This window comes from Cinclus cinclus, chromosome 4 (assembly GCF_963662255.1).
Source record: "Cinclus cinclus chromosome 4, bCinCin1.1, whole genome shotgun sequence".
In the NCBI taxonomy this organism is placed as follows: domain Eukaryota; kingdom Metazoa; phylum Chordata; class Aves; order Passeriformes; family Cinclidae; genus Cinclus; species Cinclus cinclus.
Window position 1 is genome coordinate 15350514 of NC_085049.1, and position 27776 is coordinate 15378289.

Sequence of the window (27776 nt, forward strand, 5' to 3'; positions counted from 1 at the left end):
TAAAGTACCTCTCACGCACACACAGCACTCTACAATGTGGGGAACGTGACAAAGAACAGAACTCCTGCCCAGCAAAGCTTCCAGCAGCAAGGCAGGAATGGATAAATTATAGGAGAAAATAACAATGACAGGTACCATCCAGGCAAAAGAAAAGCAGCGTGTGGTAATTGCAGCTGGAATGCTTCATGGAGCAGCTGTTTTTCAAGAGCTCTATGAAGAAGGAAAAAGGAGGCCTGGGCAAACCTATAGAGGCTATTGCAGGCATGTGGGTGGTAAATAAACTGTCTGAGGCTGTAGAGTCAGGTCTAGCCTTGAGTGAAATACTGCAGGCATTGTGGAAACTCTTAACCATAAGGATTTCTAATGAAAATCTTGACAGACTTTTAATGATGCAACTGCTCCAGGGGCCTGTAATAAAAAGGTGAAGCTTATAACATTTTGGGCTGTCCTGATTGCTCAGTGCTGCCAGCTTTCACCCTAACAGATTGAACTTTAGCAGTTTGTTCCCCAGACTGAAACACTGCCAGGATGATACTGCCTCTGCTCCTCAAACATTTATTGTGTGTTTTTCAAATATCATGCAATAGCCCAGGGCAAATAGCACACTGTTTGGTTCACATTTTGTAACACCTCAGACCTCATTGCTGTGAGGAGTGAGAAAGCTCTTTGGTGCCAGGCTCAAAACTGTCTCTTCTCTTGCCAGGGGACACTTGAACTGGCTTCAGCTGGACCGTCGGGTGCTGGAACATGACTTCCCCAAAAAGTCAGGACCGGTTGTTTTGTACTTTTGTGTCAGGTAAGTGCCTGATGGCAAGCCCTTCCCATGGGATACAGCTACAGACAGCCTGTTTCCTGGAGGCCAGGAAGCAAGGCTGTCAGTTTCTCAGAAACACCTGTAAGCAAACAAACACTTCCAGAGAGGTTTCTTTTGAGCTCTTTGGCTTTGCAAAATCTTCTCACTCAAATGTAAGCAAGTAGTAGCCACACCGACACCCATAGATGTCCGCAGGGAAATGTTGTATAAGAGCAAGATCAGATGTTATGTATTTACACTTCTACTTGTGGCCTTTGAGCTAGAAAGTCCAGGCTGAGTAGGGTGGCAGAACAAAGCCCTCCTTCTGCCAGGATAACCCACTTGAGCCAGCAACCTGCAAGGTTCCTCTGGATTGTGCACATGGTGTGCATTCTGTCAGAGACCAAATTCATCCCTGTACAGTTCTGTCATATTCACCTTCTGAAATCAGTGCTACAGTGCATTACCTACATATAGCCAATGATGGCATTTTATGGCAGCCAGTTGGTTTCTACGTGGCTGGACCAGACTATAAAAGTTTTAATGGAGATTATTGCAGTTTGGGAGCTTCAAACTTCATCTGGGATTTTTACAAGGAACTGTTAGTGTTTGGAAGCTGCTGGAAGCTGCCAGTGCTCTTATGCACACAGTACCTTTGCCTCCAAGAGAGATATTTTTGGAAACGACAAATTTGCTCCTGAAGCTTTGAAATGCCCAGAGAGAGCCCGGGGGCTGGGATGGCATATGTACAAAATTAAGTTGAGGGTTTTGACTTACTTTTAATGGATAGCTCATGCCTAGAACAAGCTAGTGCAGTGTAACTGTGTCTTTTTCTGTTAGGCTTTCCACTCCAGTGTTATATTACATCTGACATCACTCTCATTCATTCCATAGTACCCACAAAAAAACTGAAGACCTACTTTTGAGTTTCTTCCCCTGAGTGAAGCTTTTTTTTTCTCCACATAGTGATTGTCATTCATTTAACTTCCATTACAAGGCAGGCTTTTTAGGAGAAGAGACTCTTTGTTCTGTTATGTCCCCATATTTAAGGGTGGATATATCTTAGGACAAATCAAGACTTCACAAAGCCCTGTGAGTCCAGAATTAGACTGCTATCTCCCAAGAGAATAATTTAGTCAATATTTTGGATGCTTCAGGCCGTAAGGGTAGATCTAGAGCTGAGCATCTTCAGCGTGTGACATCCAGATCCACCTGTGCTTAGACCTACACAAAACTGTTGAGGCTCATTAAGAACATGGCCAGTCAGTTACCAGACAACTTGTCCAGGGGCCAAACTGGGAGTCTGTGCTGAGACAGGGATCCCATGGAAAGGAGGGAAAGCCCTGAGTGAGCAAGAGCTAAGTGCTGGGCTTCGGAGTGGAACTGTAAAATGTGTGAAAGCCAGTACTACTAATTCACTCTCATATTCATTTCAAAGACCACTCAACAAGCATAAATATTGCCATCTGTATTGTTTTATGAAAGTTGGCAGCACAGTGGAGACCAGTCATTCTAGCAGGATCCCAGCCAAGAGACATCCTAGAATACAGATCCACATAACAATGAATGAGTGACCCCTCCTGTTCTGGAATCACAATCCATAGGGGAAAACTCAGCATTCAGTGTCTGCATGTGTGAAAACCAGACTGACTCTGGCTTATACTCTTACTGATGGCAGTAATGAGTGGATTGTCACACTGAGTTACAATTTGGATAGGACTGGGAGCCAGATGCCTCAAGAGTTAGGAACGGGCATTAACTTACTGTGCCTTTTCTACTGCTTATTTCCCTTGTGGATGTCAGATGCTGGCAGAAACTGACAAAGTTTCCCAGCACATAAGGAGTTCCCTAAATCTGTCCATCCCTAAATCTGATCTGGGCAGAAGGCAATTGAAGATACTGACTCCAGCCAGATGACTGAAGTTGGAAAGGCCCCACATGTCTGTTACCCAATGGTTTCAGTTCTGACTTGGGAACTAAAGCAAGGGCTGAAGGAAAAGTTCTAAAGAGACCTGTCCACAGACAGGGGTTTATTTTCACAATCTGGGGGTGTGCAGCAGCTTGCAGAGACATTCATAAACATATCGTTAAACAGAATGCTCCCTCTCCCCTGCTGCCACCAGGCAGAAAGCAGAGATAATTAGTGCTGTACTATACCTAATCACAAATGTGTTAATTTTTAAGGAACTGCGTGCCCATGACACCTACAATGTCACAGGTAAAGGCTTGCCTGTGGCTGCAGATACCTTTTTGCATTACCTCTCCCAAACATTGCAGCTGACAAAGCTTAGGTTGATGCTGGGAGCCCTAAAGAGGGAGATACAAGTAATACAAGTAACTGGATATGCTAGATGCTCATGACACAGAATTCTGTTTATTGCATCAGGATTTAGTAATTGTGTGGGTTTTTCCCTCTAGTCGAAGTAAATGTACAGTTCAATCACACTATATAATTATTAAAGAGATGAAGCCTCAGGCAAGAAAAGTAAAGGGTAGTTTGTGAAGAGGATAAGCTATAGTGAAAATATTTTCACCTTTAATGTGACCATCAAATGGTTTTCCCCCTCAACATTCTTGGAGCAACGTTGAAGGGCAGCATGCCCACCAAAGATGGCACAGATTTTTAGCCTGCTCTAAAAGTACCTTCAAAGTGAAGTGTGCCTTCTTGAGAAAAGGCTTCTTGAAAGAACCGTGCCAAAAATAGGAAATTTCACAAGCTTTGCAGTGTGAAATTCTCCTCCCTTTTTTTAAAATCTCTACAGCACTGTTGAAGCTTTGTCTTTTGACACACATTTCCTTGGGGTTTGACATTGCTGAACACTGATCTCCAGTGTCTTTTCTCTCTTCTGTTATCAAAGACCAAAAATCTCACAGCATTGTGTCAAAGGAGGGGGATTTTAGAAGGATGTTTTTAGCACTGGTTTGTAAGAAATTTCTTCTTCCATTGTACATTTACACAGCTACCAAAGCCTCCGTCTTCAGGTTGTCATCTAGTGCTTCAATTAAAACTTTCCACTGAGAACAACACAGGAATGTAAGAAGCAATCAGAATTCTTGGGCACCTGTGAACTGTCCCACAGCTATTGTGCAATATTATTTTATAAGACTCTGCTAATATCTGTTTACATAGCTCTAAAGACACACATGAAAGCAAGAGGGAGTGCCTTGTGTCTTGCAGGGGAGGAGGGATGTTGGGCAACAGAATGGGAGTGATATTAGTTCTCACCTTAGGTTTAGCTTCCCAAGATGGCTTTCTATAGCCCTGGCTGCTTGGTTGTTGGTGAGACTAACTCCCTGCCTTAGAGGGTTTACAAGTTAGATAAGAGTCACCACTGAAGTCCAGAAGAAGCAAAGGATGGGGGTGAAGAAAGGAGGGATTGCCTGGTTAGTTGATTTTACAGAGGTGTTTTGAGAACAGAAGAGAACAAAGAAAATATACCTCACACCGTGAGCTTTGGGGTAAAAGTGCAGGAACCTAAGTACAGTGTGGAGAGCTGGGCAGCAGACATAAATAGATTGCAGGGGTTCAGATACATCTTTTTGGCTGGGAGGGAAGCACTTTGCTCAGACTCATACAGACAGAAAGAAGGCAGAGTTACTCCTTTTGTGTAAAGCTTTGATGTGAGAGAGAACCAGAGCACAGACACACTGTTTGTTCATGGAAAGCAAAGTTGACCAGGCTCTGCAGTGAGTTCACATCCTCAAATAATGGCCATGTGAGATTAGCAATCCTTAGCAAAGGAACCACCAGCATGGTCTGATCTCTTTATCTTCTGTATGTTTGTCATGCTGTTAATTTTATGAACAAGCTTAGCAAATAAAATTCACTCCACTGGTGGATCTTTTTCCAGGAATCAATGTATTTGTTCTCAGGGTAACTCCACCAGCTAAACAGTGACAACTCACTGCAGAAGTCGTCACACTAAATCAGAATATGTTTCACATGGAGAGGCTTTTCTTTCAGAAAGGCATGGAACAAAATGTGAAATAAATCCTCAATACTCAAATACACTGTGGGGCAGAGTTTGTATCTATGGGCTGGCAGCATTTGTACAAAGGAATGCCTGTGTTCAGCAACATCTGGCATGTGTTCATATGTCCTGGCTAGCCTGAAGTCAGCATGGGAGCTGTGGGGGCTCAGGACTCTCAATATTGAGGCCAGATATTTTGCCAGGTTGCCACAGTTACTACAGAGCAAAGTGGCCCTAAATAAGAGACTGGCACTGAAACACAAGAGTGCAAAGTTCACGGGTGTCTGTGCTTTCCTTAACCTGAAGGAACATAGCACCATGGTGGTGGTCCAGGTCTGAGGCTGGTGGGGAGGTGGGGCAGGTAGGGCAGGTGGGCAGTCTGAGATAAGATTCACCACACCAGAGCTGAGATCTTTACCTGGCAGACAGCTCTATGTCACAGCTAATTAGTGCAGCCTCCCTGTATAGACACTGGAAAGAAATAGGCACCTTCAGGAACAATTCATCTGATTTATTTCATCTGACTCATCCAAAAATGACTGCTTTGGAATTCAACAAGTTACAGGCTTAAAAACCCTGTGTCTCTTCTCTGACCTCAGACTCCCCTGCTCAGATGTGGGCATATTCACCTGATGCATCCCTGTGTCCTGTCAAGTCGATAAATTTTAAATTATGATTTCAAGCAGGTCAGCACAGCCAGGGTTGAGGAAGCATTTCCTATCTACACAGTTTCGCCTGGCTATCTAAATGGAATTGGACGGACCAGATTTCAGCTGTTAATGAGGTCTTATGCTATTTTAGTCTTTCAGCCCTTCTTTAGAGGCATTTTTAAACCTGTATTCCATTAGAAAAGGACTAATGCTAACAGTGAAAGAAGTCAGAGGCCATTTGAAAACAGCTGACCTGGGAAGAAAGAGAGATAGTTGTTCTTCATAGGGCTAGTTGGACCTTAGAACTTGTCACTGAAAGGCATTTCTGCCTCACTCCTGGGCCAGAGACACTAATGGGGTGCAGATTCAGAGCATCCTGCTCCCAAGTTCCCCAGCTGACTAACGTGGGATCCCAGCACACCATGGCTGTGTATGCCACTCACATACTCACTCAGCTTTGCTTCTCTCCAAGAAATCAGATTAAGGGTTGTGATGACAGCAGTCTGCTTTGGCAGGAAGAGCTGAATAGAGCCATACAAAATTAACTTCAGCAATTTATTTCTCTTGCACATAATGGGCTGTGTTTCTCCATCCACAGTTTTCCCCACCAGAGAAGAGTATGTGGTACTTCAGGCAGGGAATGAGGGAATCACCAGTTCTTGTCTCTCCCCTCTGAGGAGGGACACCTCTGAAGGTGAAGGAGCAGACAGCCCTCTTTCTGCCCCATAGTGTGAAATTGGGTTTAGAGAGACTGGGGGAAATGCATGAACAGATTGTCAGACACATTAAATTTGCAGCTGGGGGGAGGAAGAAAAGTAGTAGAATTTGCTCTCACCCAAGCTTCATTGCACCTGTTACCACCCAGGAGACGTTGCTGGGGCAAAATTACATATACACAAATCACTCTACTCCTCTGCTCTTCCTTCATCCTGTGCAGACCCCTCTGCACGGCAAGGAGAGTGGTGCCAGAGTCCAGTTTACCATGGAGCTTGCTCATCCCAGGAGACCTCAGGGAACTAACCTGAGATGTTTCAGCACCTTGTGGTGCTCCATCCACATTCTCCTGGCTAGCTGTCTCTTCCCAGAGCTCCTTGCATCTGTGTTGCCTCCCTCATCCATTGTCAGTACCATTACTGAATCAGAAACTCCCTGAATTTGTGCTACATATAAGGGGAGACAAAGAGCCATCTCCTGCTCACGTTATAGTTGTACATTTCTGTGCACTGCTGTGGGATGCTGTAGAAATAATAGCAAAAAAGCAGAATATTGAACCCACATAATCAAGCCAGTTCCACCAAGCTGATTTCAGGGGGTCCTGTGAGCTGCTCTGTCCATAAAATCTGTGCCACAGCCCAGATCTCTTTGCACAACATGTGTTTTGCTGACTGGTGTGCACCAGCTGTGTGTATGCTAAGCGGGAATATCCCAAAAGCCAGCAGCCTTGCAAACCCCCTCCTCCCAGCCAGCCTCAGTGTATAAATACAGCCACTCAGACCTTGTTTGTACTGGAAGACAAGGCTCCCTGCAGACAATTTATTGCAGCCTTCCCAGGGTGGCCCCCTGCTCTGTTCACCCAGGGGAAGGGGTAATAAATTGCCTGCAGGGAGGCTGTGCTCCTCAGAGTCTCTTTAGAGATATAAGAAACTTCTGTCCAGTCAGAAGATTTACTTGTGTGAAAACCGACCTTTGCTTGAGGAAGGGAACTAATGGGGCTCTGCTACTTAGCACACAGCTCTGAGCTAAGCCATCCATTACACACACATCTTAATAGTAGTCTGGCTCTTGAGTCCCATAACATCATTTCTGTTTTCTGCTTAACTAGGAATATATTTGTATAAGTGAGCTGTATCGAGAGAAGGGGATAAGTTGTTTTTCCTTTCCATTCAGCCACCCGAGGGAGCAGAAAAAGTGGCATTCTGAAAATTTGTTGTTTTGAGCTACATTTTGAATGTGTTGATGCTGGCAGCATTGTCTTGTCTAATTCTGGGAAGCATTTAGACTGCATGATAGGTACCATGCAGAAATGATGGATTCTGTCAGTATAGGATTTGTAGCTAATTTGGATCAAGCTGCAGTAGCTGTGTCAGTGCCTACACACAGATTCTCTGACTGGGTCAAAGTCACACACACATTGTTTCTGTTTTCACTGTAATTTATGTATATTCATACCTTACACCAGTGGGTGTGAGGGGCTGTCATGTCTGAGGGGTCCCATCACCATGGCATTGACCAAGGGCTGAGTCAATAAATAAGTGACCCTCATGCCAGCTTTGACAGGCAAATCATACCTTCATGAGCTGCTGACAACACATGGGAGAGCTGGAGGGATTTCTATTCTTAAAATGGTCCAAAATCGTCACGTAAAAGATGCTCTCTAGATGCTGAGGGGTGGTGTTATGCAGGACAGTGCACCCAGTGAGTTACCTCTAATTGCCAAGATGTGACTCTTGGCAATGACCAAAGAACAGGAAAAGGCTGCACTGATGCTCAGGAGATTAAGGGGCAATTCCCCTGGTGACTGAGGGAAGAGAGGAGGTAGGCAGTGTGCTGCTGTGATCCAGTCACATTTGGGACAGATAAGCACATCACTCCAAGCCAAGAGGAGCTGCAACAGCTTTTGTACAAAAATACATCTTTTTGTACAAAGATGCACTTCTCTTGCAAACCAAGCTAAGCTCCAGGGAACCTTGCAGTGGTGGAGCAGTTTACAGACTATGTTGAGCTGGGCTGATGCTTTTAAAGCTTGGTTCCCCATGTGGATAGGGGGCAGAGGATTTACTATACTCAGGTCAGTGCCTTCACTTGATGCTATAACCAAATATGAGGGAAGAATGTACCCGCACTACCACCTTGATTCCTTCTGTTCTCTATGTTCATACTGGAGCACTTGGTATTTTGCAAAGACTCCCAGGATATACAGCCTGAAAGAGACAAAGAGAGTTGATGTCTATATATTCCAAAGTAGATCCCTGTGTATTTTGTACATGAAGATGAGGCATAGGAATGAGCAAATATCCCCAAAGCACATGGTTTTCCAGGGATTCAATGGGCCAACATCTTAGAAACATCAAGAAAAATTAATTGACAGTAGGTAAAGATGCAGACAACTTCATAATATAGTGCAGCTGGTGAGAAAGAGAGCGAGGACAGGATCAGGTTAAACAATATCCACAGCTTTTTATCTTGTTAGCTGCAATCCCTGTATTTCTTGAATCAAATTCACCTCCACTGTCATGGCTTCCCCTACCCTACAATGAGGTAAAAGTTGACACAGGTCTCTCTTGCTGCCTCCTGTCCCCTGCATCTCTGAGCATGGCACAGGCACAGGAGACAGGACATGGGATCCAAAGCAAAATGAATGCAGAAGGCGAGGTTTTTTCAGTCCTGACTGATTACTTCACAGGCCAACTATTTAGCATGAGCTTTGTCTGCTTTTAAGTGTCAGGGCATAAAAGTGTGCAACCATGACTATTAGCAAACAGGGCTGGAACATAAAAGGAATTGTGCAGCCTGTGCTGCTCAGAATACTCATTTAGCATGAGACACTGGACATAATGACATCTACATTTAAGTCCATTATACCAACACACACAATTTTTCCTTTCCCGGTTAGCAAATGGCCTCATGTTTTTCAAATTATCCTCCAAGGTTCTGAATGATATGGTGAGGGATAATGAGCCAGACCCCAGGATGGATGAGGCAGAAAAGGGGTGTTCCCCTTCACCCATTCCTTTGTAATAATGAAATAAGGGGTAGTCCACTGACAGGGTCACTGAGCTCTGCTGACAGCTCTGTCCTGCATCCCAACCAGATCAGAGTCAGCCAGCTGGGAAAGACATGGAGAGAAGTCTTTTGGATTAGCTAGCTCCCACCAGACTCAAACTTCACAAGACTGAACATGGTATCCCTGCCCCAGGAAAGATAGACACCTGAAGTAGACAAGACATCCATTTGATGTGGTCATGTTTTGAAATATCATTGTGTTGAAGATCACAGTGAAGTACTTTTACTGTTTAGCAGGTTCTGCTTGGAAGTAAACACATGGGCTTGTGCTCTCGAATGCCATGACAGTCTATCTGCCCAGTCAGCAACTCGATTGCAGAGAGCCTGGTTCCTGCCAGGTGATAGATGGCCAAGTTCAGGTGTTCAGGGCTGAGTGTTAGAGGCAATGATAAATATTTCGTATTTGACAGTTTCCTTTAGTGTATGGAGATCAGGAGTGCTTCTCATTTTTTCTCTCACTGTACACACCAGAACCTCACCAGCTCAGATGCTTGTCAATCCTCAGTTCTTCTATTCCCACTGCAAGAACAGTGCACTAGTGTTCAAACCCTTTCCCAACATTGCTAAATTTGCCCATCTGCACACATACACACTTGGGTTCACAGATGAAACAGGCAGCAGCAGTAAGGGATCCTCCATCTCCTGAAAAACCACTTAGCAAACTGGTGATTCCAGGACCCAGTCAGGCATTTCTCTGAGCCATGAGTCAGAGGTGGGTGGGCCTGTGTGCAGTGCAAGGGAGAAATTGTGGTAGTACCAGTTTCCCCTCACCCGACGATTAGGGGTTTCCACAAACACTGATGTGAGTCTGTGCTTGGCTGGTTACGATGGGAATTGCCATTCATCATGGTGTGAAGGGGCTTAAGCTGTCTCAGAGAAAGCTGTCAGTTAACCAACACTTTAAATAGAGAGCAATCTGATCAGTACAAGACGCGTCTTCGCTGCTTAAACGTTTCTGATGCAGCTTCTGAAGTCTTCCAAGACAAGACACCTTCTGCAGTACTCATTATTATTTCCCTGCTGCTGAGAGGAAGCAGCCAAGATAGTCACTTTGTGTTCATTATCCAGCATAATATTCACTGGTCTATTTAATTAATGCTTAGAAAATGTACTTGATGAATTACAAGTTACTGGGGGTGGGAAGGGAGGAGGAATGCAGAAATAGATTAACATTGGCTGATCTTTTAAATTTTCTCGAAAATTATTCCTTTGGTTTTATACTCACCAGGTCTCATGGGGTTGTTCCCCCTTCCTGCAAGCAGCTAATTTCTCACAAGCACAGTCGCTGGCTATCATGGAACCTCTTGTAGGAGCTGCTGGAGACAAAGCTATTTGCTGAGTGTATTGCAAGAGATGTAGGTAGTGGAGCAGAGGTCTTGGACACATGGTACTGCCTGTTTCCCTGTCCAGCCTATCCATTATAACCCAGACACATCAGCTTCACATCACATGAAGGAATGCTGCTCTCTGGGGAGTCCTCAACAGAAATCTGAGAGCTGCCTCTCAAAACTGATGATCCTGAAACATGCCTCGAAAGGCTCCAAAGCTTAACAAGCAAAACAGACAGAGAGGGACAGAGAAGGGATGCATGTTTTATAAGCCCAGCTCAACAGCCCAAGCAGCTAAATGATTTTCTGAAGGTCAAAATGGAAACCTGTGTCCAAATCGGGAATTCAACCCAGATTTTTGTTTGCTTGGTTCATTGCCTTAGCAGCTGGAAGCTCCTGCCTGCCTCCTTAGTCATTGACATTGGTCATTGTAAAATGTTGGTTCCTTCACTGTGTTTGTACAAGATAAAAACAGGAGATGTGACATGAACTAGTCATAAACACAAAAATAAATAAGTCTTTTCCTGCCCTTTTTGTTGTTACTGCATCAACTGTGAATTCAGGGTAATATATTCCAGTTCAGGTTTTCTGAGCTTGCCACACAGAAAATCCCACAAGAGTTCCCTTTGCAAATCTGTGTTCTTCTAAGTAGCACCAGTTTCCTGGTACACATGTTGCCCATTTGTCTGGGAGCATGTGTGAGAGCCAGTAGCTCTCCAGCTTACTCTCCACTCTGGAGATCACTTGAGAAGTGGGTTTTCTTTGTGAGATGAAGTATCATGTGCAGGCTCTATGCTTCCAGAGATTTAATTTTGTACAGAAAACGATTTATGTCCATGTGGAAAGCCTTGGGAAAGCTCCTTGCAGGCTTAAGAAATGCAATATTGCCCTCTAGTGATGATGAGAATGGTCGTGTTTGAGCTGGTGAAACAAAAAAGCATGTTGGCTAACCTTCAGTGGAATTCAAAATGGAAAAAAATGTTCTTGTTTTCTTCTGACCTTGGAATAAGAAAATCTACCATCGTAACTCAGAGAGAACTGGTAGCAGTGATAAGAGAAGGTTGTTCAAGAACCACAGAATATGTAAAATTACCATTATTCTCCATGAATTCAGCAGATGGGAAGCCAGCTGCACTCAGAGAACAGATCTAGTAAAAAGGTTCCTTTTTTAATGCATCAAATTTTTTTGCATTTCTAAAGCCAAGTATATTTTTTATTTGAAAAAAAAAGGCCATTTTAAGGACAGAAGGTGAAACTGTGAAAATAAGGAAAAAAAATAAGAAAAAGTTTAATCTTTGTGCTTCATCATCACTACATTCAAATGTTTTTCATGTTCTGTGGGTTTGATTGGTTGTTAGTGTTTTCTTGGGGTTTATTTTATTTTATTCAGGTTTTGTTTTTGTTTCTCTTCTGCAGGGGTAGAAGGAAGGGCAATTCAGACAGGAGCCCTTCAGCAGATGAACAAAATATTTCTCTCTCTCTAATAAGCAAGGAATTGGTTCTGCCTGTCAGGAAATAAAGTGTTTTGAAGAGCCTTCAGAAGACACTTAGGAGCACTACAAAGCTTTGACCTTTGCCCCTAAGAAGGTTACATTTAAGGCCCTGGACTGTGCAAATAGCTGCATGTGGACAATCCCTTCAGCACTTGTGTGAAGCCTCAGGAGCATCCACAGGTCTGCCTGCTCTCAGACAGCAGGGTCAGGGACTGGGGTTTCTCTGTAACTGGACCCTGCATGTCAACCCAGATTTCTAAGGAATTTCGGTTTTTAAAAGTCCCTGGTGCAGACACCATTTCCCTGGCAACATCCCTATTCTAATTGCCTCTGACAAGGTATGATAGTGCTGGAATTTATGTAAGGAACACTGCTGTCACTGCACTGCAACTTGAAGATCACGACCAAACAGCCTCAGCAGACAGATCCATTTATTTTATCTTACCTAAAAAACTAAGTAAATGCAAAATTCACCTTATGAAAAAACATACACTGTAGAGATCCAGGCTTTCTGTGTTGCAACAGGAACACATAACATACCTCTATGGAATGATCAGTCATTAACATTGATGGTTATCCAGGGCAGTTTTCCCAAAAAAATATCTCAAGGCAGTATTAAGGGCAGGAGACAATTCTCGCAAAGTTCATCAGACCTTCAGAGCAGGCAGGATATGGAGTACTGGATAAATTCATACATATCATGGGCTTTCAACATAATTGAAAATATTTTGGGCAGTCAGCCAATGCAAACGAGTGGGTTTTTCTGACACTGAGGGTTTGAGCTTTCTCCTGAATTCTAAGAAGTCACTCCAGCTCAAAAAAATTAGATTATGATCATTCCCTGTCATGCCTAACATTGTTATTCATGGTACTGGTAAACTGTGCAAGGTTAGTAACTACTGCCTTAGTGTGAGACCACAGATACAGTATGTAAAGTATCCTTTATAAAATTTGCTTTATGCAGAGATGAAGGGGGCAGGGAAGGAACCTGAAAGTGCATTTCTATAGATGAATACTTTACAAAATACAGGTTAACAGCACAGATTTGTTGTGATGGGTAAAGAAATGATGAAGAAATGGTGAAAATATGATGGCAAACAAAAGTGAAGCTTACAAGAAAACAGAATAAAGGTTTATTTTAAATCTGAAAACAAAACAAAGTATTATTTAGAACCTAAATCATCCACTTGATCCAGTTCTTTTGGTATGACTGGGGTGGTGCTGACTGATCATGTCCTGGAGCCTCCTTCACCCCCTTAGTCTGCTATAAGGGAAGAAATTTCACTTTTCGTACATTCATCATGACTCCATTGACCATATTTTTCATTCAGTAAGTGCATTTCTGTGTCTTGCCGTAGTTCCCTCGTGTCTCATCCCTCTCACTTTCCCTTTCAGGTTCTACATTGAAAGCATCTCCTATCTGAAGGACAATGCCACCATCGAGCTGTTTTTCTTGAACGCCAAGTCCTGCATCTACAAGGTGAGGATTTGGGCAGCTCTGGGGGGCACCAGAGTGGGCTGAGACACCTGGATCTGCATTCCCTGCGCAAAATTTACACTGGTCACACCTGGACTTCCAAATACAACCTTCTCCTCCTCATCATCCTCCTCCTCTTCATCCTCCTCCTCATCATCCTCCACCTCACCATCCTCATCACCGTCCTCCTCATCTTCATCATCATCCTCCTTCCCTTCCTCCTCCTCGCTCCCTCCTCCTCCTCCTCATCATGTTTCTCACCATCATCCTCTTCATCCTTTCCCTCATTCCCTCACTCCTCTGTCTCCTGCTGCCACCACACTTGGCATCAGCTTTCCTCTCAGAGAGTGGTTCTGGGGTAAAACAGCCCTGGAAGTAACTTTTGCTGCTGGAAGGAGGGAATCTGCACTGCTAAAAATTATAAACTGGTTTGTGTTTAGAAGGAAATGTCTGGTTTTTTGTTAAAAACGCGCTCTGGGCCGAGTGGCTGCCGTGAGGGTTTCGGGCCCGCAGAGGGCGGCAGCGCGGCGCAGGCGCCATTTTCGGGGCTGGGGTAGCGGTGCGTGAGGGGAGAGTGGGAGCGGGAAAGATGGAGCGGCCTCACTTGGAAGGGAACCGCAAGGATCGTCGAGTCCTGATCTTGGCTCTGCGCACATAAACCCCAAGAGTCCCACCATGCTCCTGAGAGTGTTGTCCAAACGCATCTTGAACTTTGTGCTGTGACCACTTCCTTGGGGAGCCTGGTCCAGTGCCCAGGCGCGCTCTGGGTGAAGAAGCTTTTCCTGATATGCAGGATCATTTTCAGGTGTCAGTTTCATGTGGTTCCCTTCTCATGTCACTGTTCGCCAGATAATGTTCAGGGCCGGCTGCTGCACTTCCCCTCTGAGGATGTTGCAGATTCACCATGAGGTCTCCCTTCAGCCTGTTGTCCAGGCTGAACAAGCCAAGTGACCTCAGATTTGTGGGACAGGAGGAGTTTGTGGGTTCCTGTGTGAGTGGGGTAAAGGTGTCTGTGGATATGCACCAAAGATCACCTCGAAGAGGAACAAGTCGTGCACTGAGAAATGTTTTTGTATGAGTAATTGCCCTCCCTGGTACACTCCTGAAGGACCAGGCTGCTGTCCCTGGCCCTGCAGCTCAGAGCAGCCCCTTGCATGGTGCTGTCTGTGCCAGAGATAAGGACAGGCATCTTGGCACATCCTCAGCTTGGACGGGTGCCCACAGCAGAGCCATGCAGCTGATGCCTCTCGTGCCACAGACCAGATGTACACAGCAAGGTTTGGAAAACCAACTGGCCCCAGACCACGCTGAGGTGGAGATTGGCAGTGTGCAGACTCAGCCAGGTGGGCTGGATGTCTGGGACTGGGAGCGGTTTGCCAGCAGCTGGGATTCCCTGGGAGGATCCCTCCTACCTCCCTCGGTGCTGGCAGAGGCCATTCCTGTGACTCACCTACATCTGCCAGAGAGGAAGTGGTAGGAAAAGACAGATGTAGTCAGGGAGAGATTGTTCCACAACCCACAACCTTCAGCATGTTTGTGACCAGCTAAACCAAGTAGATTACACCAAATCTGGAGCCTCACTTGACATTTATACGTCCCAAAATGCAGGGACTAACTTTGTATTTTCTAAAATGCAGGGCAGAAGCCAGAAAATTCCTTTTTTTTCAGTGCCCAGGCACTAGGCAGGGCTGCTGAGCTGAGCTGTGCATTGCTTTGCTCTCCTGCAAGGCTGCAATTAGATGTGCTTAGTCAGCCCTCTCCAGCAACAAGCTCAGTGAGCATCACGTTTTGGTTTCTGGGGAAAAGTTCCTTTTTGAAGTGCTGCCAGGAAAAGCTTAGACTGTTGTTCTTTTTTTGGAGAAAGCTTAATAAGAAGAACAAAATAAAGAAAACAAAGTGCCTACAGATCTAGGTTGGTCTATTTTAGTCTGACCTCTCCTGAAACCATTACTTTGCATATTAGAGCTGAGTGTCTCTATCCAAAAATAGCCCTGTTGAAGTCCCAATCTCCTATGCAGATCCTTCTCTATTTGACTTCTAGCCACAGTAAGCCATGCTGTGCTGTTAAAAAAGGCGCTGAATTTGAAAGTTGGGTGCAAAGTGTCTGCTAAGACGTAGGGCAAGCACCCCAACCTGGTGTATTCCTCATAATGAATGTAATGTTGTGGGGAGCTTGGTGTCTAAGCACAGCCAGTGCTTGTCATTCCTGCAGCTAGCACATGATGTCGCATACTGCGAAACCTTGAGAGCTTCCTTGTTGCACCAAAAGTTTCCTTGTTGGACTTCCCATGGATACCTCCACTCCTGGCTCCCCTGCAGGCCAGAAAGAGCAATGTGTATGAAATAAGTGTAGTTCTTAACACTGTGCTAGCACCTCAGACCTTCCCCTGTTGATCCTCCAGACACATATCTTCAAACATCCCCCTGCTCGGAGTGGGAAAGAATAAAACAGGCCTAGTTTGGGGCTTTTGGTCACTGGGTTGATAGCTGACCCTGCATTGTTTGGTCACTGGATTGCCAGCTGACCCTGCATTGGGTGCTGTGCTCCTCTGGCCCTGCCCACCACCCCCACTGACCACCAATGTTGAGTAGTGAGACATTCGTGAGCCCACACACCCAAACCCTCGCACAGAACCAGCAAGCCACTTTTGCCCAGAAAGGCCAAGCCACATTTGTACTACCAAAGTAGACAGTGCTGTCCCTTTGATCAGACAGACTGTTTAATTACTCCCATGTTCTGACATGGGTTTTGGCCTGTGCCAACTTGCTCTGCCCCAGGCGTTGCTTCAGCACTGATCAAGGAAGAGCACCTGTTTCAAATAGGCAACACAGTGGTGGAAACCCCATCTGTGACTAGGGGAGAGAGGGTGAGTGTTTAGTCGTGAGCTCTACTGCACCCCATGTACCCTTGGGGACAGGGAATGGACTCTGGCCCTCTTCACCTGCCAGTACAGACTTGCCATAGCATTGACACATGGTTGCACGGGCTGGTTTGTCTGTGCCATGCCTGATGCCTCCAGACAGGAGGAAGACCAGGTGCTCTGGTTCTGCTCTGCGTTGCCCCTTGCTATGGGATGTGCCTGATAGCCCCAGACCAGCCCTGCCTGCAGCTGAATCAACCTCTTGCACCAGTCTCATCCCTTGGCACAGGCTCATCATCAGTGCAGGTGCCTGCGTGACTCAGGCAGTTCAGCTGAGAGGGGAAAGGCGTGTTTATTGCCTGTAGCAGAGCTGCTCTTCACTCCCCAAGGAGTTGTTATGAAAGAGGTGAACTTATTTTAAAAAGCTGGCACTGGTGAAAGCCAAGGACACCTGGATCTTATCCTGTGTCTTGTTCCCTTTGTTTTTGATTTTGCCAGAGACAAGCCAATGCAGCAATTGTGGCTTGTAAATGAGGTGTGGCCATGACTTGGCTGGAGCATGGATCACAGCAGTGACCTATATTTAGATCACTTGTTTCTTGCCAGATGAAGTAAAATATTAAAAGCAGCAGCTTAAATAAATACAACAGAAAAACCACTACAGGAATGAGCTGAAAAGTGACCCAGTTTACTGGGCCATATCCATAGGAGACAACATAGGAGTTCTATTTGCAGAATAGAGACCTAAACATTATCTCAGTAAAAGCCCATTAGCTTCTCAAAGGCAGGGACCAGAGAGTCAGCAATAGCATGCTTGGCCTCCAGAGTAATGCTCGTGCCTCCCATCTCAAGCATCTTTGATGTTTTTACTGCATCCTGCACATTCAGCCAGAGCAGTGCCTGGACCCCTTGGTTCTGTAACTGCTGTCTCAGGCACAGCAGAGGAATCCTGAGATCTGTTGGGACCATCCGTGTTTTTCATCTGACTGTGTGTCCAAGTAAAACCCTCCAAGATTTCTTTCACTGGCAGCAGGATACTATAAAATGGAGCAAGGAAGACTTGCTGTCATAGCTCATTCTCAAATCACCTCCAGCCTCAGTGGTTTTGGGCATGAAAAGACCAAAACCAGGGCTCAAATCCTGCAAGAGCAAATATGTTTCATTTTTCTGTGAGTTTACGTTTTGCAAGGGCCAGAGTGGGCTTTGATACCATCTCATTGTGTCAAAGACAAACTCTCATTCCTTGCTTGTGTGAGCCAAGGTATGGTCACATCTGGGGGCAAAAAAAAATCTTTATCCTAGACTGCTTTTCACTAAATCATGCAAGAAAATAAAAATGTACCCTGATCCTACCCCTTCCACCTGTCTTCTCCTCACTCCTCCCCCAGGAATCCCTCCATGCCACATCCAGTTATGCTTCATTAACCAACACATTGCACTGAATATTTGGCTTTTTCCATATCTGAGTGGGCACGTTCTCCCTCCCTTTTGTCTTCAGGAGCACAGGGAATACTTTGAAGCCTAGCCAAGGGAGAAACTGGCACTGCATGCTTCACCATGCAGCAGTCAGGAGGAGATGTATGTCTTTCTTACAGCAGCTCAACTCTCTTTTTCTTTCTTGTTTTCTTCACCTTTTAAGGAACTCATTGAGGTTGACAGTGAAGTGGTGTTTGAACTGGCTGCATACATCTTGCAGGTAAGCACCCGCCTTCTCTCACTTGGTGCTTCCTCATGCTGCATTAAATCTTTTGATTTACTAAATCCACAATGGCTGTATGGAAGTGTAGGGGTTCCCCCCAGTTGCAGGAAAAAATATGTCTTTGCACAGTTTTCATTGTTTCTGCCAAAATGGGTACAGAAGGCTCTCAAACTAGACCACCCCATTCAGGGAGCAAGTACTTCTGCTCAACATTTTGCATACAGAAATGTGTTATGTTTGCACCAGCACAGATATCCAAGACTCTGGGGTATGATGTACAGCCAGAGAAAATCTAGGGGATTAATGCAAATTCCTAGGTGAAATCCATATGCAATGGGTTTTTCGTCCAGTGACTTTACTTGCATTTGTTTTCCCAATGGGGCTTGGTCCTCTGATGAGCAACATAAGCTTCTAAATATGCAAATGTTTGTATTCTCCAACGTGGGCAGAATGGTTGAAAGACTTTTCAAAATACTGTCTCTCAAAGTTCCACTTTTCAAGAAGAGGGAAAAGGGTCAGAGAGCAAATGACCAAGCAGCGTTTGGTAAATGTCTGGTTCCCAGAAGGGAATTTTTCAGGGTGGTGGAGGTGGGTTTTGTGAAAGTTCTATTTTTTAAAGTATGACTGTGGGAGCAGATCAGACATAATTGTCAGATGGTCCTTGTTTCCCCTCTCTTACAGTCTGTAGTTTTAATTTTTTCCCATCATCCATGAAGCTATGAGGAGCCATGTGAGCAGACAAACCAGCTCATCAGACTGCACTAATAAATAACAATGCACTGCACTTTTAGAGCACTTGCCATGTTAAAGAAGCAATTAATGTGTAGGAATTTGAACCTTCATTAAAATGATTTTATGTAACAAGAATGGAGTGAGACAGTCAGGATGGAGGACTCAATTAGCAGCACATTATAGAAATCACATATTGGCTGTTGGGGGAATACACATCAAACAACAGCTTCATTGTGAGGAGCAGCAGTGGGGTTATGAATCTATTGTCTGCTCATCCTAGTGAATAACTTAGTGCTTAGTAATTGTACAGCCAGACCTGGAGCTGCCACTGTAACTAACTCTTGTTGCTGGGATTGTTTCTTGCCACAAACACAGGATGTTACACTTATTCCTGTAGTAGTTTGATCTGCAACTTAATGAAAACAGTCAAAACAAGCCACACCTTTGCTGCCTGTAACCAGAAACTACTACAACCTGTGTTTATCACAGGATCCAAGCAAAACAAAAGTAATCATACTGCATTTTGCTCTACTTCTTGCTGTAGCATTTAGGTCAAACCACTGAATTGTGAAGAATACACTCTACAAAATTGCTTTTTAAATTCAGTATGCTCACACCCATGCAGGCCAGAGCATATCCTTTGGGCTTTGTTATGTGTTAAACTGTAATCATGACGTGCTCAAAGACTCCTTCCTATGAACCAGAGAAGTGCTTGTCTGCCCTTCATTTCACTTAGAGGGAAATGGAAAGAACGTAAAGGTCTGTCAGAACTCAAGTGATTTAGTCTGCAGCCCTACTTCAAACTGTTTTATTACCAGAACAAATTAAAGCACCACCAGAGCTGTGAACTTTACCCCAGCCTCAGGACTGAAACACCACTGGACGTGGGATGGCAGGTTTTGCGGGTAGATGAATGAATGTAAAGACAAAAGCCCTGAATACAAAGCCCAGTCCTTTTGGCAGTGGAAACTCCCTCACTGCACAAATTACATTCTTGCACTGTGCTTTCTGTGTAGCTGGTGGCAAATGAGGTGCTTTAGCATGAGTCATATGAAAGGCATATTGTCTGCGGTAAATGGAAAATGCAAAATGTGTGCAAAATCTATTGCAGAGGGCACTCAACAGATTTTGAGGATTCTCCAGGTGTGCAGTAAGACTAATCTAACGACTGTAGTGAAACATTATCCAACCCTTTAACATCATTCTGTGATGGTAATAAATAGAAGTATCTAGATGTATTAGTAAGGAAGCTAAACACTCCCCCAGACACCCAGCAAGGAGAAACCTGTGCCTTGCATCCCCTTGAAAGCTGACAGTAAGCAAGCTCTTTGAAAGTCTAGATACTAGAAGATGGCCATAATACTTGTAAAAATGTCAGGGGAGTTGCAGCCTCATTTCTAGTAATGTAGCATCCAACATTTCTTATTTACTGGTATTATCTCCTGTAGCATCTCCTGTAGCATCTTAGGTATCACAGCAGAACGAGGAATCATCTGGCCCTGTATTAGCTCTTTCATTTGTTAATCTACCCAACTCACTGTATCATGGCACTTGACATTAGATACTGGTTCCAAAAAAACGCATGAGGAATCAATTACAACAGGAAATTGCTGCTAAATGAATTTTGCAAATGGAAAATCTTGAACAGTCTTTTCTTCTTCCCCCACCCCATCCCCATTTTTAATTATATATTTTTAATTTCTCTTCCTTGTTTTACAGGAGGCAAAGGGAGATTTTTCAAGGTAGGTGAAATTAAGAAGTTTTTGCTATTGTGTGATGTGAGAATAAATCTGATAAAATTCCTGTGTGAGACGTGTAACTCAGTTGTAGTTATGTAGCAACAGGATTGTCTCTGTTAGCAGTACAACTATGTGTGCATGGCTAACATAGACATCATGTTTCCTTACATAATTTCTTCACCAAACACAACCTTTGACCAGAGCATGCCTTGCAAACAGCATTGTTTGTGATTTTGTTGTTGACAAATCTCATTATGTGGTCATGAAGTTCAGGAAATAGACTAGTCTTCAGAAGGAAATTGCTAAGGAAATTACTCTAAAATCACTGTCATATACAGATCCTGCCAGAGGCAACATTAAAATTCCATCACTAATTGATATTTCAGTTTTACTGTTAATGAAACGCCCAAGAATCTTCCTGTAAGTCAACCGTGTCTGTGATTTACGCGTTAGTAGCAACCAAAGGTCAGATGGTTGTTTGGTGTCTCATGTGAGAAATGTGGAAGTTCTTAGTGTGATGCTCAGGAGAGCTGACAATGCTAAAAATTTCATATAGTCCATATTTTACTTTTGCTGACCTGAATGTGAGTTTGGCTGGAGGACCACAGTATCCACTGAAGTTAGTTTCAGAGAAGGAAAGAATGGGCAGTGGAGTTGAGTTGTCAGTTGTAAAGAATTGTCTTAATTTTGTCAGCATTGTGGTATGCTGAAACATGACTGTAATGACAGGATGCCGTGAAGAACAGACAGGTTCCACTTTCTGGTGGATTGGAACTTCTAGCCAGCTAAAATAGTGACAAATCAGTGGAAAGGAATTGCACTGTAGATATCTCCTGCCCATCATGGAATCTGAGATGACATAAGGTAGCCCTTGCTAAAAGGAAGTTTAAGCTTTGCCTTGTCATTTCTCAAGACCTTCATGAACTTGCAAAATCCTCACATGCATCTGACCACAGAAACACAAACCTAGTCTTGCTTCATTTTTCAGTTCTGCCTGATTTGGAATAACTTGGCTATCAGCACTGTTTATTTAGAGGGTATTGGAGTGCCTGTGGCTCTGACTTTTCAGTCTGGTTTTCAATGTACTGCCAAGTACTCAGTCTAAAGAGTTGTGCCAAGCAACGTTTTGTCATTTCAACCTGTGATAAACTACTGGTTTTGTTAAGAAGAGCACTATTTGTTTCCCAGAATGTCTTGGTTATGGTGAAAACACACTTGGAAAGTGAACGTTCAGACTATGAAACACAGAATGGAAAGGGATCAGAGAGTAATAGTATTGAAAGCATTTTATCTTCAAGTACCTGTTTCCAGACAAGAAATGGAAACAGCTGGTGGAAAGTCCACTTGCTTAAAGTTGTGTGATGTCCTTTGTAAAAGGAATGGTTGAGTTAATCACAGTGTGTTTCTCCAGGCCACAGAGAAATGAGGAATCTTCTCTGAAGGGACAGAAGATACCTCAAGCCGTGGTGTTAACTGCTCCCACCACATCAGTGTGGCTGTCATCACCAGGCCCATTAAAACAGTTCTGAGTTCTTTCAACCTGTGGATCACAGTGGTTTGAAGTAGAAGGGGGACTCCTTACATTCAAGTCAGGCAGAGAAGGAGTGTCATAATAACAATTTGAGGGCATTGTCAGGGATCTTAATTTATAAATGGACTTTGAGGACAAAGTAATCTGCCATCTTGAAGCCTGTTCTTGGAGGAAGGTAAAAGAATGCTGCCCTGATCCTCTATGGTCTAGAAGACTTGGCAAGTCCCAGTGATGTCTGTCCAGCACTGGGACAGATTTATGTGCACCCTTCTAATGTGCACTGACACAGGTTTATGTGCTGGGTGAGATCCAGGTGCTACTGAAGTCAAGATGAGGTTGTTGTCAAGATTTTTGCCAGCTGAGATTTGTGGTTATCATATCGGCAGGGTAAAATCTGGTAGGCAAATCAAGCTTCAGGCCAGCCAGAGGAACTGCCAATGAAGGCAAATATTCTGACTTCTCTTAGGGATCGAGTTAGCTTTAGTGTCTGAAATTGGTTGATGTTGAAGTACTGTTTAAAGTAGAAGTGGCTACTCTTTGAAACAGAGAAGCTTTGCAGTTGTGATTGTCTTGTTGCTGAGATTTAAAGATTGTATTGTTGTGCATGGCAGCAAATGTTGTGTGAAGGCTGAACACTTGAACGCCTTTGTTTTTGAAGAAATAGTTTAATTCTTAAGGGTTGCATTCTTGGAACTCAGACTGCAGCTTTCCCACACCTGTCCTGTCTACTGCCACATCAGATTTATAGCCTGTGAGCTGGCCCCGACCCAGAAAAGTGCATAAGCACTGGCTCATTTGTAGTGATGGGAGAATTGCTGTTCCCCATGGGAGCCTTCCCGTGAGTCACTGCCGATCACCTCAGGTGCTGGGACAGTCAAAGCCAAACTGTCACAGCTCCAGCTGCGTGTTGGCACCTGCCCGTGGTGGCCGGAGCAGGATTACCTCCAAACCCCAGTGCAGCCAGGTGATGATCTGCTGCTGGTTCAGGACTCCTGAAAGCAGTTACAAGTCTGCTCTTGGGGCCTCGTGGGAACTCAAAAAAGAATCAGTCTTACAAACTCTAACAGTCAGCTTTCTATCTCTGTGAACTGATAGAACTTTAGTAACAGCAGCTCCCACTGCTGCTTTTGAGGAAATCGTCCCATACCTCAGAATAACCACTATTCTCATAGTACTCCTTTTTCCTTTTCCAAAAAGCAGCTCGTGTGTCATTTCAAACACAATCCTTTGGTAGGGCATTATCCTGCAGGAGTCTGTTATCGCTGCTTCTTGTCACCTTGGGCATCACAGTGATTCCCAGGTTTTGCTAAGCCTGCGGAAAACATTCCAAGTCACCCTCACCTGTCTTGAAGTAAAATGCCACAACAGCCCTGACAGATGAGTTTAGCAGCTACAGTGGGTAATTATTTTAAGTCCTTTTCCATTTCTAATGTGTGTTTCATTTCAAAAACAAGCTCATCAGAAACCCTGAGTTCCTGAACCTGTTTAGATGAACTAAGCATTTCTTAATGTTTGCTGTGAGTGGCTTCATCTATCTCTCAGTTGATAAAGATTAGGCAGAATGAGGTTTAAAATAAAAAGCTTTTCTTTTTAAGAAGTTCCTAGTCCTCTGCACTATAGAAGAGCATTTTCACATTACTGAGAGAATGCCCAAATGCTTCAGCTGACAAGACTTAAATATGTTTACTTTTAGTTGGAACATACATTGAATTTCAGACATTCAAGTATCCCTGTTCAGCTGATTTTTAGGTGGAACCAGTTAAGATTGGATCTTTCAGTATTAGCTGCAAACATTTTGACTTCAAAGGCACTGAATTTCATGTATAAAGCTCCTAAACTTGTACCCTGCAGATGAATCTAAAGGTTATTAACTCAAAGTAATCTTGTTTTGAGTTAGGAGCTGAGTCACACTCGGTTGGCAGAGCATGGGCAGGACAAATTTCAGTTCCTTAGATGGACACAAATCTTACAGGTATGACTCTCTTTAGGTCTACATAAAGGAATTACCAAGGCTGCCTTGGCTCATTTGTGGGGGAATACAGCATATTGTTAAAATAATTGAGATTTTTTTTCCCCCCTAATTTAATCCTGCCAGATTGAGAGTCCAGTCCCAAAATCTCTGGCAAACTCAACAGCTTTGTTTTTAAATGTTCATAATCCAGTTTTTCAGCCTTTAACAGCTTGTATATCAAAGCAGCAAGAAATGCATATACTGATCATTTGTCCCTCAGTTTGGGGACAGGAAAGAAAAACCTCTGAGTAAAACAAAATCCTGCACCACTGGAGCTAGTTCCTCATTGCTAGATTTCTTCCAGTTAAACAATATGACACATTTCGAGTGAACTCCAAGTATGTCCCGGGAATATATGAAAGAATAACAAGGGAGGAAAGCTAACAGCCAGTTTCCTGCTAGGCAGAATTTCACAATAATTTCAACTTTTGGGCAGATGGTAATCTAACATAGTTTCAGGCTTACTTTTCTTTCTGTGTAACCAAGTGACATTTAACCAATTAGAATGTATTAAAGGGTTAGAAAACCTGGGCTGCATTCTTGTAACCCAGTGGTAAAGATCCTAAACACTGTATTTTGAAAAGTACCATCTAATCTGAGAATCTCAGATTCTGCATTTTCTCTTGCATTCTACAGAAGGAATTACCATGCTGAGAAGAGTTGGTAACTTCAACCTGTAGTTTTGTTTTGTTAATGATCATTGTTATTACACATGCTGGAAAATGTATGGCCTTCCTGAGACAACTGCATATGTAGTCTTGCTCAATATTATTGCAGACAATATGCAAAAAACCTTGTTTTTCACAAAATGTTTATGAAGTTCTAGGCAGGCCTTTTTCCTCCATGTGTAGATAAAAATAGTAAGAGGTGGTGACTAATTCATTTGGACAAGACTCATTAAACAGGCAGAACCAGAACAAACCCAAGAAAAAGGAGTTATGTTTTCTAGGTCAATTGTTAGTCAACCTTACTTCTGACCTTCTAACCAGCTTTCAGGACCCCATGTAGATGCTTTTCCAGTTCAGCTTTCATATTGTTATTCAGTCCCTTAAATATCACCATTTCCACCATAGGAAACAAAAAAGGAATGAAGTGGTCTAGGGGACACATAGAAAGTGGTTTTGGAGCCTTTCCCCTGCATATTAATAAATTTATATACTAAACACCCTTTTGTATATATCAGCCCTGGAGGCTGGACACTTCTGAATATAAAATAAATGCAGCACGAGTGACCGGATTAAACAAACACTTTCTAAATACAGTAATAAAATAAACACACTGAGATATTTCACTAGAAAGAACATGAAAAGGAGTAAGTACAAAACCACTTGTGATCCTGCTGGAAACATTTTAAAAATTGAGGGGTTCAATATTTTAAAAGGAACCGAGAGGAAAGTGACCTCATGGCTACTAGTTCAAATGCAACCTGATTTTTTTTTTCTTTTTTGATTTGACATCTCTTTGGGAGTCTAAATTAATTTGTCTTGAGATGAGTCTTGCCAGAAGGCTTATTGAATGCATGGCCTACAGAATGAAATACCTTTTTTTCCTGGAAGTGATTACCTGACATACATTTGGTGCTTTGAGGCTGTGAAGCACTAGCCTTACAATATTTTCTAGGTGCTGAGCAGAAATGTTAATCTGCCAACATCACTAAGAGTGTCTTTTTCTCTGATTCTTGAAAAACCTTATCACAGCACAAGCAAACTTTGTGCCTCACTGACAGAAAAAACAGAGCTGACTGATGTTAGCCCCTTCTTTTATAGGAGCCTTTACTGACTCAGAGTTTTTCCCAGATTCTCTGGGATCATTAGTCATCACCAGTGCCCTATTTGATAGCTTTCTGGGCTCAGAAAGTCCCTTTTTGAAACTCACTGTGCTTTCCCAGAAAAGTTTTGGAAATATCTCAACTTCCTTCTCTGAGCAGCCAACCTCAAAAAATCTTCATTTGAGGCAGTAACTGCTGTTTGTGCTCTAATTGTCCCAAGTTCTATTCTTTTTTCTGAGTTTCTTTCAAAAATGTCATAAACCTCAGTAAGAGCTGAGTATGCACATGCTGTGGAGGAGACAGCTCTGGGCAGTAAACTCTAAAAAGCAGCAACTTGTTTTCTAGGCTGTCAGTCACAGAACAGAGTATCCAGATCAGCAGATAACACAGAGCAGAGCAGCTTCGTGTTCAGACTTGTGCAGATATTTACCTGCAATGGAAGAATAAATCTGAATAGTGTTTGAGCATTTGCACTTAGAAGAGCTCTCTGATGGCCAAATGACCATGGGATTTGGGCAGGCGTGGGTGTTCAAACACCATTTGTCAAGAGCCTTTTGGCTTGGCATAGGAGTTGTTACAAAGTGGTTTTCCATGTGCTTGGCATGGCAGCAGTTGCCTCAGTTCTTGTGTGCTATTCAGCGCATCTTCACTCTGCAGAATTTGAGCCTAACTGAGACTTAGGCATCTCTCACAGATTTGTCCTAACTAGAAGTTTGGTCCTGTTCTAAAACTACTTAATTGATTGTCAAGGAACTACCATAATAAATAATAAATGTCTGTAGATATGCCCAAAATGCTTGCTCCAAGATTTAGGTCAGTGGTTTACCCTATGGCCCAACCTAGCAATTAACCTGCAGACTCCAATTAAGACAAACCCACCTAGGTCTTAGGCAGAGCCTGCTGCTGGGAAGTGCAAATGGAGACATGCTATGGGAAGATTTTTACAACTGAAGCAGAATCCCCCCTCTACAAGTCAACATACAGACTCTCCCAGAGACAAGGATGAAACACAGGGTGATCTGAGATGTCCAAAAACTCCTTGAGTCTTTAACAGATGTCAGGATCTCTGGTCTACAGCCAGAGAGGTCAAGACTACCTGTCTGCCTGTTTACCACCCCATGGGAGCTGGTAAAATTTCCGAGTGGGCTGGGAAATCTGGAGCTCTGGAAGACATATCTCTCTCTGCAGCTCCAGGACAGACACTCTTGGGTAGGAAAAAGGGAAGGGTACAAGAAGGGAGAAAAACTTGCTGGCAAGAAGTAAGCCAATAAACATTAATTCTTTGGCACTCCTCCGTGTCCTGTCTGGCCCTCTTGGCTGTGTATTTCTACAATTTTAAAAATTAATAGCAGCACTGCCTCCCTTCCCAAGCCTTTGAGGCGTTTTTTTTTCCCTATGTGCACACAATTCCATGTGTGTTTAAAAGTGGGAAGGGAGGAGTTTGGGTTTTGTAGGAGAAAATCCCACGGTTTCATTTCATCTGTGAGAATTTGCCTCCCATTTCATGAGCTCTCGCTGCTTTCTGCTGCACAGTGATGCTGGTCCAGCTGGCCACTGTGGCCACTGGAGGTAGCAGGGAGAAGAATGTTATTGAGGTGGTTGTGTAGGAAGGTTTTGTGTAGCAGGACCCAAATTCAAAGTGGAGTCTTATCAGTGAAGATGTTATGCAAAGGACAGGTCATTGGGCAAGAGGTTAATCTTGCTCAAAGATTATAAGAGCATAACAACCTGTGATGATAAGAAAGAAAATTATTACTTTTTGCAGCAGTTTATAAGGCATTAAGTAGAGGTGGATAATTGCAGCTGAAAACGCCACTTTCTCTTCCTCTTGTTTTTTTTTCCCTGTATGAACATGTCCATGACACCCTGCTTAGTGACATGTGACATGGTGGCTTTTGTGTCCAGTCACCAATAGGAAGTGCTTCAACATAACCATCTGG

At 43.6% G+C, this 27776-nt stretch overlaps 1 protein-coding gene across 2 annotated transcripts in view; it reads left to right on the top strand.

Moving 5' to 3' along the window:
* The window catches only part of FRMD4A (FERM domain containing 4A), a 190244-nt gene that overhangs the window by 105928 nt on the left and 56540 nt on the right, over positions 1–27776 (top strand). For both annotated transcript variants that reach the window (XM_062491677.1, XM_062491676.1), the window contains exons 4-7: positions 704–796; positions 13414–13498; positions 17996–18052; positions 20507–20529. In XM_062491677.1, coding sequence (XP_062347661.1) covers positions 704–796; positions 13414–13498; positions 17996–18052; positions 20507–20529 — 258 coding nt within the window. The remainder of the gene's footprint in view (positions 1–703; positions 797–13413; positions 13499–17995; positions 18053–20506; positions 20530–27776) is intronic.